The sequence below is a fragment of the Pseudophryne corroboree genome, chromosome 4 (genome assembly GCF_028390025.1).
Source record: "Pseudophryne corroboree isolate aPseCor3 chromosome 4, aPseCor3.hap2, whole genome shotgun sequence".
Lineage (NCBI taxonomy): Eukaryota > Metazoa > Chordata > Amphibia > Anura > Myobatrachidae > Pseudophryne > Pseudophryne corroboree.
The window spans coordinates 325499621-325513889 of record NC_086447.1 but is presented as its reverse complement, the minus strand read 5'-3'; the positions used below and the strand labels follow the sequence as shown (position 1 = coordinate 325513889).

At 44.8% G+C, this 14269-nt stretch overlaps 1 protein-coding gene and 1 long non-coding RNA gene across 7 annotated transcripts in view; one reads left to right on the top strand and one right to left on the bottom strand.

The window, feature by feature from the left end:
- Positions 1–14269, bottom strand: part of LOC134909477 (uncharacterized) — a 289430-nt gene that overhangs the window by 73851 nt on the left and 201310 nt on the right. The gene's annotated exons all lie outside the window — the stretch shown is intronic.
- The window catches only part of MELTF (melanotransferrin), a 273777-nt gene that overhangs the window by 221691 nt on the left and 37817 nt on the right, over positions 1–14269 (top strand). For all 4 annotated transcript variants that reach the window (XM_063916364.1, XM_063916366.1, XM_063916363.1 and 1 more), the window contains exons 8-10: positions 1497–1677; positions 10590–10741; positions 10873–10969. In XM_063916364.1, the coding sequence (XP_063772434.1) occupies positions 1497–1677; positions 10590–10741; positions 10873–10969 (430 nt within the window). The remainder of the gene's footprint in view (positions 1–1496; positions 1678–10589; positions 10742–10872; positions 10970–14269) is intronic.

The following is a 14269-nucleotide window of genomic DNA, read 5'->3' as shown; positions in this document are numbered from 1 at the left end:
CCTCTGCCTGACTGTCAGGCAGAGGCAGTCGGGGGCGTGTCAGAGGCGTTGGGGGGGGGGGGGTGCGGTCCGGACAACGGAGGCATGTCTGGACCGTTGCCAGGGCGTGTCACGCCGGCGGCATGACGTCACATGCAGCTGCTGCAGCCAAAAACATGGGAAGTAGCGATCTGCCTTCACAGCTAGACTGCGTAGGCAGAGAGCTACTCGGCACGTGTGAAAGCATCGCCGCCGTGCGATGCTTTCGCGTGTATACGCGCGGGGGGGGGGGGCAGGACCCAGCATGCGGGGAAGACTTCCCCTGTGCTGGGCGTCCCCCCGCATGTCAAAGATTTTGATCGTAGATGTGCGTTTTTTTGCACATCTACAATCAGGTCTGAATTAGGCCCATTGTCGCTTCAATTACATGTTTGTGCAAAGTCTTCACCTGCAGCCTGGTACCATTGCCCTGCTCATTGCTGTAAATGCTGGGGTGACAGGCCAATCTCCACCCGCTGTATGTTAAATATGTAAGGTTTACAGGGGTAGGCTGACCCTATTCCAAAGGGCCCTAGGTCTCCTTGCTTAGCTTCTCACTCTCCTTAGGGCTCCTCCTTTGAGGTAAAAAGGTTAATATTTTTGCACAACACTTAAGGTCACTGGGAGAGCTGTCGGTACCCTTTACACAGCAGATAAGCAGTTGCTGACTCTCTTTAATGTATTTAAGAGTCAAAATATCTGTGTCTCCATTCCTCGTATTGCTCTCTGAGGGTTCGGCAATGTTTAGTTCAGGTGACAGGTTAAACTCTGATAACTGAGACAGTATCCTCTCCTGACTGGAAATAGTTTGGTTAAGTACTTAAAAGGCAAATACCACTGACTCATCACAAAATCTCTATAACCATAAGGCTGGACTTCCTTGCAAGTGGCAGTTACAGAACACTACATTATTCAAATAGGAGAGAAACACCCCGCAATGTATGACAGTGTTTTTAGGGGTGGCAGTTGATGTGGCTCCCCTATTCAAATAATGGACTGCTGTACAACTGCCACTGGCAAGGAAGTCCAGGAACAGAGCATTGTGTCCTCCCCCCTCCGCGGCTTGGTATCGCCGGCACCATGCATTTTTTATAGCCCCGGCAGGGTGGCCTGTCTTAACTCTCCTCTGTGAGGGGGAATTCCCAATAATCACCCCACCCCATTTAACCCCTTTGTGGGTGGAATTTTGAAAAATCCCTTCTTAGTGGGTGCCTGTGTCACAAAAGCAAGCTACTGTCTAAATGTCAAGTTTCTGTTCCTTATAGTTCAGGAGATTTGGTGATGAGTCAGTGGTATTTGCCATATGTATGTATGTGTGTGTGTGTGTGTGTGTGTGTGTGTGTGTGTGTGTGTGTGTGTGTGTGTGTGTGTGTAATATATATATATATATATATATATATATATATATAAAAAGATGCCTTGTATTCTATATGTGTTATACATTTTACCATTTGTGCCTTTTTATTTTTTTTTTGCAGCAAAAATACAATGATCTTAGCTCAAGCTTCAAGATGTTTGACTCTTCTGCTTACAGTGGCAAGAACTTACTGTTCAGAGATGCCACAACAGAACTCAGATTGATCTATAACCAGACATACCAAGCCTGGCTCGGAGATGACTTTCTGCAATCAATGACAGGAATAGACTGTGACCCTAACGGTAAAGACAATGTCATTCATATCTCATGCTGACCACAGAATAGTACATAGAGTATCCATGAAGGAATTCTTCTTTTAGTTTTTATAAAATAAATAAATGAAATAAAATGGCACATAATTGTATTTACAGCAGAATATAATATGGTCTCATCTCAAATATACAGTCTTCAGTAGACAGCAGCACTTCTTACTGTATTTACTACTACTTACCACTGTATAATAGGCCTTATACAGGTTTGTTAGCAAACTAAAAAAGCACACCAATGGGCAAAACCATTTTGCACTGCAGGTGCGGCAGATGTAACATTCAGAGAGAGTTATGGGCCCTACAGACACAGCGATACGCCGCCGAGCTGCCCGACCGCCGATGCGACAGACGGGCGACCCGGCGGCGGGGGGGCAGTGACGGAGGGAGTGAAGTTTCTTCACTTTTCCCGTCACTCGGCTCCACAGAAGTGTAGGCAAATATGGACGAGATTGTCCATATTGGCCTGCATGCACAGCCGACGGGGCACCAGCGATGAACGAGCGCGGGGCCGCGCAACGTTCATCGCTGTTGCCTCCACACTGCAGAATATGAACGTTATCTCGTTCATTGATGAACGAGATCGTTCATATCTTGCAGTCAAATCGCCCAGTGTGTAGGGCCTATTAGATTTGGGTGGGGTGGGTTCAAACTGTAATTTAAATCGCAGTGCAAAAATAAAGCAGCCAGTATTTACTTTGCACAGAAACAATATAACTCACCCAAATCTAACTCTCTGCACGTGTTACATCTGCCTCACCTGCAGTGCAACGTGGTTTCGCCCATTAGTGTGCTTTTTCGGTTTGCTAACAAACCCAGATACCCTCCAATATCTGATACTTTTTTTGAAATAGTAATAATTAGAGATGAGCGGGTTCGGTTTCTCTGAATCCGAACCCGCCAGAACTTCATGTTTTTTTTCACGGGTCCGAGCGACTCGGATCTTCCCGCCTTGCTCGGTTAACCCGAGCGCGCCCGAACGTCATCATGACGCTGTCGGATTCTCGCGAGGCTCGGATTCTATCGCGAGACTCGGATTCTATATAAGGAGCCGCGCGTCGCCGCCATTTTCACACGTGCATTGAGATTGATAGGGAGAGGACGTGGCTGGCGTCCTCTCCGTTTAGAATTAGAATAGATTAGAGAGACACTTGATTTACTAATTTTGGGGAGCATTAGGAGTACTCAGTAGTGTACAGTGCAGAGTTTTGCTGATAGTGACCAGTGACCACCACTTTTATTTATAATCCGTTCTCTGCCTGAAAAAAGCGATACACAGCACACAGTGACTCAGTCACATACCATATCTGTGTGCACTGCTCAGGCTCAGGCCAGTGTGCTGCATCATCTATTATCTATATATAATATTATATATATCTGTCTGACTGCTCAGCTCACACAGCTTATAATTGTGGGGGAGACTGGGGAGCACTACTGCAGTGCCAGTTATAGGTTATAGCAGGAGCCAGGAGTACATAATATATTATATAGTGAGTGACCACCAGACACACAGTGCAGTTTATTTAATATATCCGTTCTCTGCCTGAAAAAAGCGATACACACAGTGACTCAGTCAGTCACATACCATATCTGTGTGCACTGCTCAGGCTCAGGCCAGTGTGCTGCATCATCTATATATATATTATATATCTGTCTGACTGCTCAGCTCACACAGCTTATAATTGTGGGGGAGACTGGGGAGCACTACTGCAGTGCCAGTTATAGGTTATAGCAGGAGCCAGGAGTACATAATATTATATTAAAATTAAACAGTGCACACTTTTGCTGCAGGAGTGCCACTGCCAGTGTGACTAGTGACCAGTGACCTGACCACCAGTATATAATATTAGTAGTATACTATCTCTTTATCAACCAGTCTATATTAGCAGCAGACACAGTACAGTGCGGTAGTTCACGGCTGTGGCTACCTCTGTGTCGGCACTCGGCAGCCCGTCCATAATTGTATATACCACCTAACCGTGGTTTTTTTTTCTTTCTTTATACATACATACTAGTTACGAGTATACTATCTCTTTATCAACCAGTCTATATATTAGCAGCAGACACAGTACAGTGCGGTAGTTCACGGCTGTGGCTACCTCTGTGTCGGCACTCGGCAGCCCGTCCATAATTGTATATACCACCTAACCGTGGTTTTTTTTTCTTTCTTTATACATACATACTAGTTACGAGTATACTATCTCTTTATCAACCAGTCTATATATTAGCAGCAGACACAGTACAGTGCGGTAGTTCACGGCTGTGGCTACCTCTGTGTCGGCACTCGGCAGCCCGTCCATAATTGTATATACCACCTAACCGTGGTTTTTTTTTCTTTCTTTATACATACATACTAGTTACGAGTATACTATCTCTTTATCAACCAGTCTATATATTAGCAGCAGACACAGTACAGTGCGGTAGTTCACGGCTGTGGCTACCTCTGTGTCGGCACTCGGCAGCCCGTCCATAATTGTATATACCACCTAACCGTGGTTTTTTTTTCTTTCTTTATACATACATACTAGTTACGAGTATACTATCTCTTTATCAACCAGTCTATATATTAGCAGCAGACACAGTACAGTGCGGTAGTTCACGGCTGTGGCTACCTCTGTGTCGGCACTCGGCAGCCCGTCCATAATTGTATATACCACCTAACCGTGTTTTTTTTTTCTTTCTTTATACATACATACTAGTTACGAGTATACTATCTCTTTATCAACCAGTCTATATATTAGCAGCAGACACAGTACAGTGCGGTAGTTCACGGCTGTGGCTACCTCTGTGTCGGCACTCGGCAGCCCGTCCATAATTGTATATACCACCTAACCGTGGTTTTTTTTTCTTTCTTTATACATACATACTAGTTACGAGTATACTATCTCTTTATCAACCAGTCTATATATTAGCAGCAGACACAGTACAGTGCGGTAGTTCACGGCTGTGGCTACCTCTGTGTCGGCACTCGGCAGCCCGTCCATAATTGTATATACCACCTAACCGTGGTTTTTTTTTCTTTCTTTATACATACATACTAGTTACGAGTATACTATCTCTTTATCAACCAGTCTATATATTAGCAGCAGACACAGTACAGTGCGGTAGTTCACGGCTGTGGCTACCTCTGTGTCGGCACTCGGCAGCCCGTCCATAATTGTATATACCACCTAACCGTGGTTTTTTTTTCTTTCTTTATACATACATACTAGTTACGAGTATACTATCTCTTTATCAACCAGTCTATATATTAGCAGCAGACACAGTACAGTGCGGTAGTTCACGGCTGTGGCTACCTCTGTGTCGGCACTCGGCAGCCCGTCCATAATTGTATATACCACCTAACCGTGGTTTTTTTTTCTTTCTTTATACATACATACTAGTTACGAGTATACTATCTCTTTATCAACCAGTCTATATATTAGCAGCAGACACAGTACAGTGCGGTAGTTCACGGCTGTGGCTACCTCTGTGTCGGCACTCGGCAGCCCGTCCATAATTGTATACTAGTATCCAATCCATCCATCTCCATTGTTTACCTGAGGTGCCTTTTAGTTGTGCCTATTAAAATATGGAGAACAAAAATGTTGAGGTTCCAAAATTAGGGAAAGATCAAGATCCACTTCCACCTCGTGCTGAAGCTGCTGCCACTAGTCATGGCCGAGACGATGAAATGCCAGCAACGTCGTCTGCCAAGGCCGATGCCCAATGGCATAGTACAGAGCATGTCAAAACCAAAACACCAAATATCAGTAAAAAAAGGACTCCAAAACCTAAAATAAAATTGTCGGAGGAGAAGCGTAAACTTGCCAATATGCCATTTACCACACGGAGTGGCAAGGAACGGCTGAGGCCCTGGCCTATGTTCATGGCTAGTGGTTCAGCTTCACATGAGGATGGAAGCACTCAGCCTCTCGCTAGAAAACTGAAAAGACTCAAGCTGGCAAAAGCACCGCAAAGAACTGTGCGTTCTTTGAAATCCCAAATCCACAAGGAGAGTCCAATTGTGTCGGTTGCGATGCCTGACCTTCCCAACACTGGACGTGAAGAGCATGCGCCTTCCACCATTTGCACGCCCCCTGCAAGTGCTGGAAGGAGCACCCGCAGTCCAGTTCCTGATAGTCAGATTGAAGATGTCAGTGTTGAAGTACACCAGGATGAGGAGGATATGGGTGTTGCTGGCGCTGGGGAGGAAATTGACCAGGAGGATTCTGATGGTGAGGTGGTTTGTTTAAGTCAGGCACCCGGGGAGACACCTGTTGTCCGTGGGAGGAATATGGCCGTTGACATGCCAGGTGAAAATACCAAAAAAATCAGCTCTTCGGTGTGGAGGTATTTCACCAGAAATGCGGACAACAGGTGTCAAGCCGTGTGTTCCCTTTGTCAAGCTGTAATAAGTAGGGGTAAGGACGTTAACCACCTCGGAACATCCTCCCTTATACGTCACCTGCAGCGCATTCATAATAAGTCAGTGACAAGTTCAAAAACTTTGGGTGACAGCGGAAGCAGTCCACTGACCAGTAAATCCCTTCCTCTTGTAACCAAGCTCACGCAAACCACCCCACCAACTCCCTCAGTGTCAATTTCCTCCTTCCCCAGGAATGCCAATAGTCCTGCAGGCCATGTCACTGGCAATTCTGACGAGTCCTCTCCTGCCTGGGATTCCTCCGATGCATCCTTGCGTGTAACGCCTACTGCTGCTGGCGCTGCTGTTGTTGCCGCTGGGAGTCGATGGTCATCCCAGAGGGGAAGTCGTAAGCCCACTTGTACTACTTCCAGTAAGCAATTGACTGTTCAACAGTCCTTTGCGAGGAAGATGAAATATCACAGCAGTCATCCTACTGCAAAGCGGATAACTGAGTCCTTGACAACTATGTTGGTGTTAGACGTGCGTCCGGTATCCGCCGTTAGTTCACAGGGAACTAGACAATTTATTGAGGCAGTGTGCCCCCGTTACCAAATACCATCTAGGTTCCACTTCTCTAGGCAGGCGATACCGAGAATGTACACGGACGTCAGAAAAAGACTCACCAGTGTCCTAAAAAATGCAGTTGTACCCAATGTCCACTTAACCACGGACATGTGGACAAGTGGAGCAGGGCAGGGTCAGGACTATATGACTGTGACAGCCCACTGGGTAGATGTATGGACTCCCGCCGCAAGAACAGCAGCGGCGGCACCAGTAGCAGCATCTCGCAAACGCCAACTCTTTCCTAGGCAGGCTACGCTTTGTATCACCGCTTTCCAGAATACGCACACAGCTGAAAACCTCTTACGGCAACTGAGGAAGATCATCGCGGAATGGCTTACCCCAATTGGACTCTCCTGTGGATTTGTGGCATCGGACAACGCCAGCAATATTGTGTGTGCATTAAATATGGGCAAATTCCAGCACGTCCCATGTTTTGCACATACCTTGAATTTGGTGGTGCAGAATTTTTTAAAAAACGACAGGGGCGTGCAAGAGATGCTGTCGGTGGCCAGAAAAATTGCGGGACACTTTCGGCGTACAGGCACCACGTACAGAAGACTGGAGCACCACCAAAAACTACTGAACCTGCCCTGCCATCATCTGAAGCAAGAAGTGGTAACGAGGTGGAATTCAACCCTCTATATGCTTCAGAGGTTGGAGGAGCAGCAAAAGGCCATTCAAGCCTATACAATTGAGCACGATATAGGAGATGGAATGCACCTGTCTCAAGTGCAGTGGAGAATGATTTCAACGTTGTGCAAGGTTCTGATGCCCTTTGAACTTGCCACACGTGAAGTCAGTTCAGACACTGCCAGCCTGAGTCAGGTCATTCCCCTCATCAGGCTTTTGCAGAAGAAGCTGGAGGCATTGAAGAAGGAGCTAAAAGGGAGCGATTCCGCTAGGCATGTGGGACTTGTGGATGCAGCCCTTAATTCGCTTAACAAGGATTCACGGGTGGTCAATCTGTTGAAATCAGAGCACTACATTTTGGCCACCGTGCTCGATCCTAGATTTAAAGCCTACCTTGGATCTCTCTTTCCGGCAGACACAGGTCTGCTGGGGTTGAAAGACCTGCTGGTGACAAAATTGTCAAGTCAAGCGGAACGCGACCTGTCAACATCTCCTCCTTCACATTCTCCCGCAACTGGGGGTGCGAGGAAAAGGCTCAGAATTCCGAGCCCACCCGCTGGCGGTGATGCAGGGCAGTCTGGAGCGACTGCTGATGCTGACATCTGGTCCGGACTGAAGGACCTGACAACGATTACGGACATGTCGTCTACTGTCACTGCATATGATTCTCTCAACATTGATAGAATGGTGGAGGATTATATGAGTGACCGCATCCAAGTAGGCACGTCACACAGTCCGTACTTATACTGGCAGGAAAAAGAGGCAATTTGGAGGCCCTTGCACAAACTGGCTTTATTCTACCTAAGTTGCCCTCCCACAAGTGTGTACTCCGAAAGAGTGTTTAGTGCCGCCGCTCACCTTGTCAGCAATCGGCGTACGAGGTTACATCCAGAAAATGTGGAGAAGATGATGTTCATTAAAATGAATTATAATCAATTCCTCCGCGGAGACATTGACCAGCAGCAATTGCCTCCACAAAGTACACAGGGAGCTGAGATGGTGGATTCCAGTGGGGACGAATTGATAATCTGTGAGGAGGGGGATGTACACGGTGATATATCGGAGGGTGAAGATGAGGTGGACATCTTGCCTCTGTAGAGCCAGTTTGTGCAAGGAGAGATTAATTGCTTCTTTTTTGGGGGGGGTCCAAACCAACCCGTCATATCAGTCACAGTCGTGTGGCAGACCCTGTCACTGAAATGATGGGTTGGTTAAAGTGTGCATGTCCTGTTTTGTTTATACAACATAAGGGTGGGTGGGAGGGCCCAAGGACAATTCCATCTTGCACCTCTTTTTTCTTTTCTTTTTCTTTGCATCATGTGCTGATTGGGGAGGGTTTTTTTGGAAGGGACATCCTGCGTGACACTGCAGTGCCACTCCTAGATGGGCCCGGTGTTTGTGTCGGCCACTAGGGTCGCTAATCTTACTCACACAGTCAGCTACCTCATTGCGCCTCTTTTTTTCTTTGCGTCATGTGCTGTTTGGGGAGGGTTTTTTGGAAGGGACATCCTGCGTGACACTGCAGTGCCACTCCTAGATGGGCCCGGTGTTTGTGTCGGCCACTAGGGTCGCTAATCTTACTCACACAGCTACCTCATTGCGCCTCTTTTTTTCTTTGCGTCATGTGCTGTTTGGGGAGGGTTTTTTGGAAGGGACATCCTGCGTGACACTGCAGTGCCACTCCTAGATGGGCCCGGTGTTTGTGTCGGCCACTAGGGTCGCTAATCTTACTCACACAGCTACCTCATTGCGCCTCTTTTTTTCTTTGCGTCATGTGCTGTTTGGGGAGGGTTTTTCGGAAGGGCCATCCTGCGTGACACTGCAGTGCCACTCCTAGATGGGCCCGGTGTTTGTGTCGGCCACTAGGGTCGCTAATCTTACTCACACAGCTACCTCATTGCGCCTCTTTTTTTCTTTGCGTCATGTGCTGTTTGGGGAGGGTTTTTTGGAAGGGCCATCCTGCGTGACACTGCAGTGCCACTCCTAGATGGGCCCGGTGTTTGTGTCGGCCACTAGGGTCGCTAATCTTACTCACACAGCTACCTCATTGCGCCTCTTTTTTTCTTTGCGTCATGTGCTGTTTGGGGAGGGTTTTTTGGAAGGGCCATCCTGCGTGACACTGCAGTGCCACTCCTAGATGGGCCCGGTGTTTGTGTCGGCCACTAGGGTCGCTAATCTTACTCACACAGCTACCTCATTGCGCCTCTTTTTTTCTTTGCGTCATGTGCTGTTTGGGGAGGGTTTTTTGGAAGGGACATCCTGCGTGACACTGCAGTGCCACTCCTAGATGGGCCCGGTGTTTGTGTCGGCCACTAGGGTCGCTTATCTTACGCACACAGCGACCTCGGTGCAAATTTTAGGACTAAAAATAATATTGTGAGGTGTGAGGTATTCAGAATAGACTGAAAATGAGTGTAAATTATGGTTTTTGAGGTTAATAATACTTTGGGATCAAAATGACCCCCAAATTCTATGATTTAAGCTGTTTTTTAGTGTTTTTTGAAAAAAACACCCGAATCCAAAACACACCCGAATCCGACAAAAAAAAATTCGGTGAGGTTTTGCCAAAACGCGGTCGAACCCAAAACACGGCCGCGGAACCGAACCCAAAACCAAAACACAAAACCCGAAAAATTTCAGGCGCTCATCTCTAGAATGCTATTACGGATTTATTTGCTTTCAAAAGATACTATACTCAAAGTTGCTTTAATCGAATTCATTGAAATGTTTAAGCCAGAGGTACTCAAACGCGGTCCCCAAGGCACCCTAACAGTTCAAGTATATCCATGCTTGGCCACAGGTGACTTAATTAGCACCTCAGGTTAACCATCTGTACTGAGCCATGGATATACCTAAAACCTGGACCATTGATGTGCCTTGAGGATCGCGTTTGAGAACCTCTGGTTTAAGCATGACTTTAAGTAAGATACAGGTTTATTTACTATAAAAATGGCTTTTGCACAAAAATATACCTTTTTTATGATTTATTTTTGAAGTACATTATTTTTAAAACTGGGATGGCAAATGTCAGGAGATTTTCTTTCAGATCTCAAAGGTTTGTCACTTTGGCATTTTAAATGCTATGCCGGTTCACATGCATTTTTTTTTTAATAATGTTTGTGTTAAGCACTTCCCCATCATTTGTTCAGACAGCATTAACAAGAGCTGTATTTCATCCACAACACTCCAGAACAGATAATAACATTTATTTGCATTTTGAGGTCAGATAGGGGTAGCAATTAAAGTGGTGAAAATCCCTAATTTATGTCCCAATATCATTATTCAGAATTACCAAAATCCTTTCGATGGTGCAGCATAAGCACAGAAGAAGTGTGGAAATGTGGAGCTATGGCTGTTGCATTTAATGAAAAGACTTTGAACCCACCAATCCAGTGCATCTCTGCTGAAAACCATGAGGAGTGTATGAAAATGATTCAGGTTAGAACCAAATAGATTTAGCTAGTTAAAGCTAAATGATGTCTCTCTAACATTCAAATGAAGTAGCTTGGTGCTTACTACTATTATTATAATAATTCACTGTACATCACTTTCCGGTACTCTACATACAGGATAAACAAGCTGATGCAGTAACACTAGATGGAGGTGACATTTTTACAGCTGGGAAGACATATGGGCTAGTGCCAGCTGCTGCAGAGAGTTACTATGGTAAGTGACCAGGAGAATTGCTCCTACACCCTGGACTCCCAGAGAGGAGAAATTACAAGTAGGAAAGTATGCCCTAGTGCAGGGCCGAAACTGGGATAATCGTCACCCGGGGCAAGGCAGTACTTTTGCGCCCCCCCCCCCCACCACACACACACACACACACACACACACACACACACACACACACACACAAACACACACACCTCACAACCCCCCCCCCCCCCCCCATAAAAAAAATCACCCCCCAAAAAAAAATAACAAACAAACCCCATCAGGCTAAAATAATCAGATTATGAAAAATGTTGAAAAAAGGGGATACTACTGGACAATATTCCCCTATGTGCCTCAAATGCCATATGCGTCACATGCACCTTCAGCGTGTTCAACTACATGCTCCTCTGTATGTCCCCATACATTGCACTATATCATAACACTTCATGACTGCACTAAATTCCCCTATCCACTGCATTACATCACTATACTACATCCCCTACACGCTTAATTACATCACTACACTACATGCCCCTATGCACTGCACTACATACCCTATATGCTACACTACATCACTACACTACATCCCCATGCCCTTATATGCTACACCACATCAGTGCGCTTATACAGCTTGTACGGTGCACCGCATGCTAGTCGCAGCATTGCACGGCAAAGAAGAGAGTTTAAGACAGTAGCCAACATGGGAGAGATCCCAGGCACTGGAGCTCACCCACACAGCGTCGGAGCCAGCTGTGGGCAGACATGTGGGTCAGATACATTGCCCTGGGAGCTGTCTGCTGTCTCACTGGAGCAGCACAGCACTGCCGGTAAAAAAACAAGACAAAAAAACCTGCTCCTCGGTAACTCCTTGGCGCTCCCTCAAATCCTGCACCCGGGGCACATGCCCCCTTAGCCCTCCCCTAGTTACGGCCCTGGTTAGTGGGTATATTCACTAAAGATTAAGTCTTGTGCTCTAGGGGCTATATTTACTCACGGTTAATTCTCGTGCTCTAGGGGGTATATTTACTTAAGGTTAATTCTTGTGCTTTAGGGGGTATATTTACTTAAGGTTAATTCTTGTGCTTTAGGGGGTATATTTACTTAGGGTTAATACTTGTTGATTTCAAACCGATGAAAACCAATCTAAATCAATGTTGTCTTTCCAGGGCTAAAGCACACATTTACAAACATTTAAAAAATTATTTTAAAAAATCATCTGTCAGTAAATGTGTTTTTTAGCCCCTGAAACACATCGATTTTCATCCATTTGAAATTGATAAAAATTGACCTTTAGAAAATACACCCCCTGTTGCGTTGGTATTATTATTATTATCATTACATTTTATTTATAGGGCGCCACAAGTGTTTCGCAGTGCCGTACAAAGGAGTACTATCTTGCCAGTGACTCACCTCTTCCTGCGTGCATTTTACTAAATTTCTTTATTGCTGATAAAGTGATTTATTCTTTTTCTGTAATACCAGGACCAGTTTAATATTTAGACACCGTCAGATTAGCCCAACTAATTAATCCATAGCTTTTCATATTTTAAAGTAAATGGTTTACTGTACATCCTCTCTTCTGACTGACAATAATCATGGCAGTTTCACCAACAACCTTTCTGGCTTTTACTGACAACTTCACTTATTGTAGGGATCCAGCTATGCATCACCTAAGGGCAAAGATGACTCCTTTGTAAGGGGCAGAAGGTCTTTCTAATTATATATGTCATTACGAATGAGGCATCAATCCGTTATTGCCTGGCTGCCCTATCTCGCCCTCTCAACCCAAAGCACCTTCAGTCACACACTCCTTTATTTAAGGCACACATTTCAGGAGCAAATAGCTCCATGAGTAAGGTGTCTGACTGCAATATGGAAGATCATGGGTTCAAATCCTGGGTATGACAGTATTTTGAAATGTGTGCTTTAAATAAAGGAGGCTGTGACTAAAGATCCTGAGTATGACTGCTAAGAAATGTGTGATTTGAAATAAATAAAACTAGATGACAAAGTGCTCTCAAATTAAGTTAATAAATTATGGTATAAGAGGATTGGTGTCTAAATCCATTTTTTGGAGTGTTCTGGAAGTATAGATGTTCTATGCAGATATATAGGGTCATCATAGAAAGTGCTTTCACTGGGCACCAGTTCTCGCCTTATGACCCTGTTTGAAAAACATTGGGGGGGGCACCAGTGCTCATCATTTGTTCTGTTGGCTTCTGTCTAATCTATATTACTTCTGCTCCAATAACACTGACTGGGTCACAGTTGGTTTTAGAGTATGTGAAAATAAACTTTTCAACATGTTTTGCATTCATTTTGTGATGGTAGCAACCTTCCAGTATGAATGCACTGTAAATATAATACTAGGAACATAGTAACATAGTATCTGAGTTTGAAAAAAGACAATTGTCCATCGAGTTCAACCTATTTGTGGTCTCCTATGCAGGAAGAACTGTTAATAAGCAGTGTGCTACTTCTTTCTGTGCATACATGCTAGGCTCTAGGACACAGGAAGGTCTGTCATCCAATCTGATGTACTGCTGCACCGTGTGAATAAAGCCATCTTGTAGATCCTTAGTTAGCACTGTTAGAAGAATCATGATGGAGACACAAGTCTCTCACTTAGCTCTAGAGAGACCTACAATATAGAGCTGTTCCAACAGCCCTGCACCACTACCAGTTAGCAGCATACACTCATTAGCTGGTGTGCTGTATAGAACCCCTCTACGCTGAAGCTTCAATCCATTCCCAGTGTGTATACAACAGTGAGTACTGCTGTACCTGTAATACTTCAATAAACCAACACCACTATTTAAGTAACTGGGCTGTTCATAGTTTGAATCATCCTCGGCACATACATCATTCCCAACAGTAACCTTACTTCATCTGTGTGCACATAATCGGAATGTGGTATATTTCTTCCACATTGAGTCTAACCTTATGTTGGATATCATTCTCATGAGGTGCATTTTACAGTAGGTTAACAAATTATTCAGTCCAATTTAAGTAAAAAAAAAAAAAGGTAAAAAATGTAAATTAAGATCAATGCTTGAGCAAACACATATAAATGCATGAAGAATAGTGCTAAATGCAATACAGTAAACATAAATGTGACCTTCATTATCATTTACATTTTTATTGTTGATAGGATCCAATCAGATGATTTTCTTTAACCCATTTCCAACGCCTGATTTATTTATTTTTTATTTATTTGTTGCCAGTTATTGATATAGCGCACATATATTCCGCAGCGCTTTTACAGAGAATATTTGGCCATTCACATCAGTCCCTGCTCCAGTGGAGCTT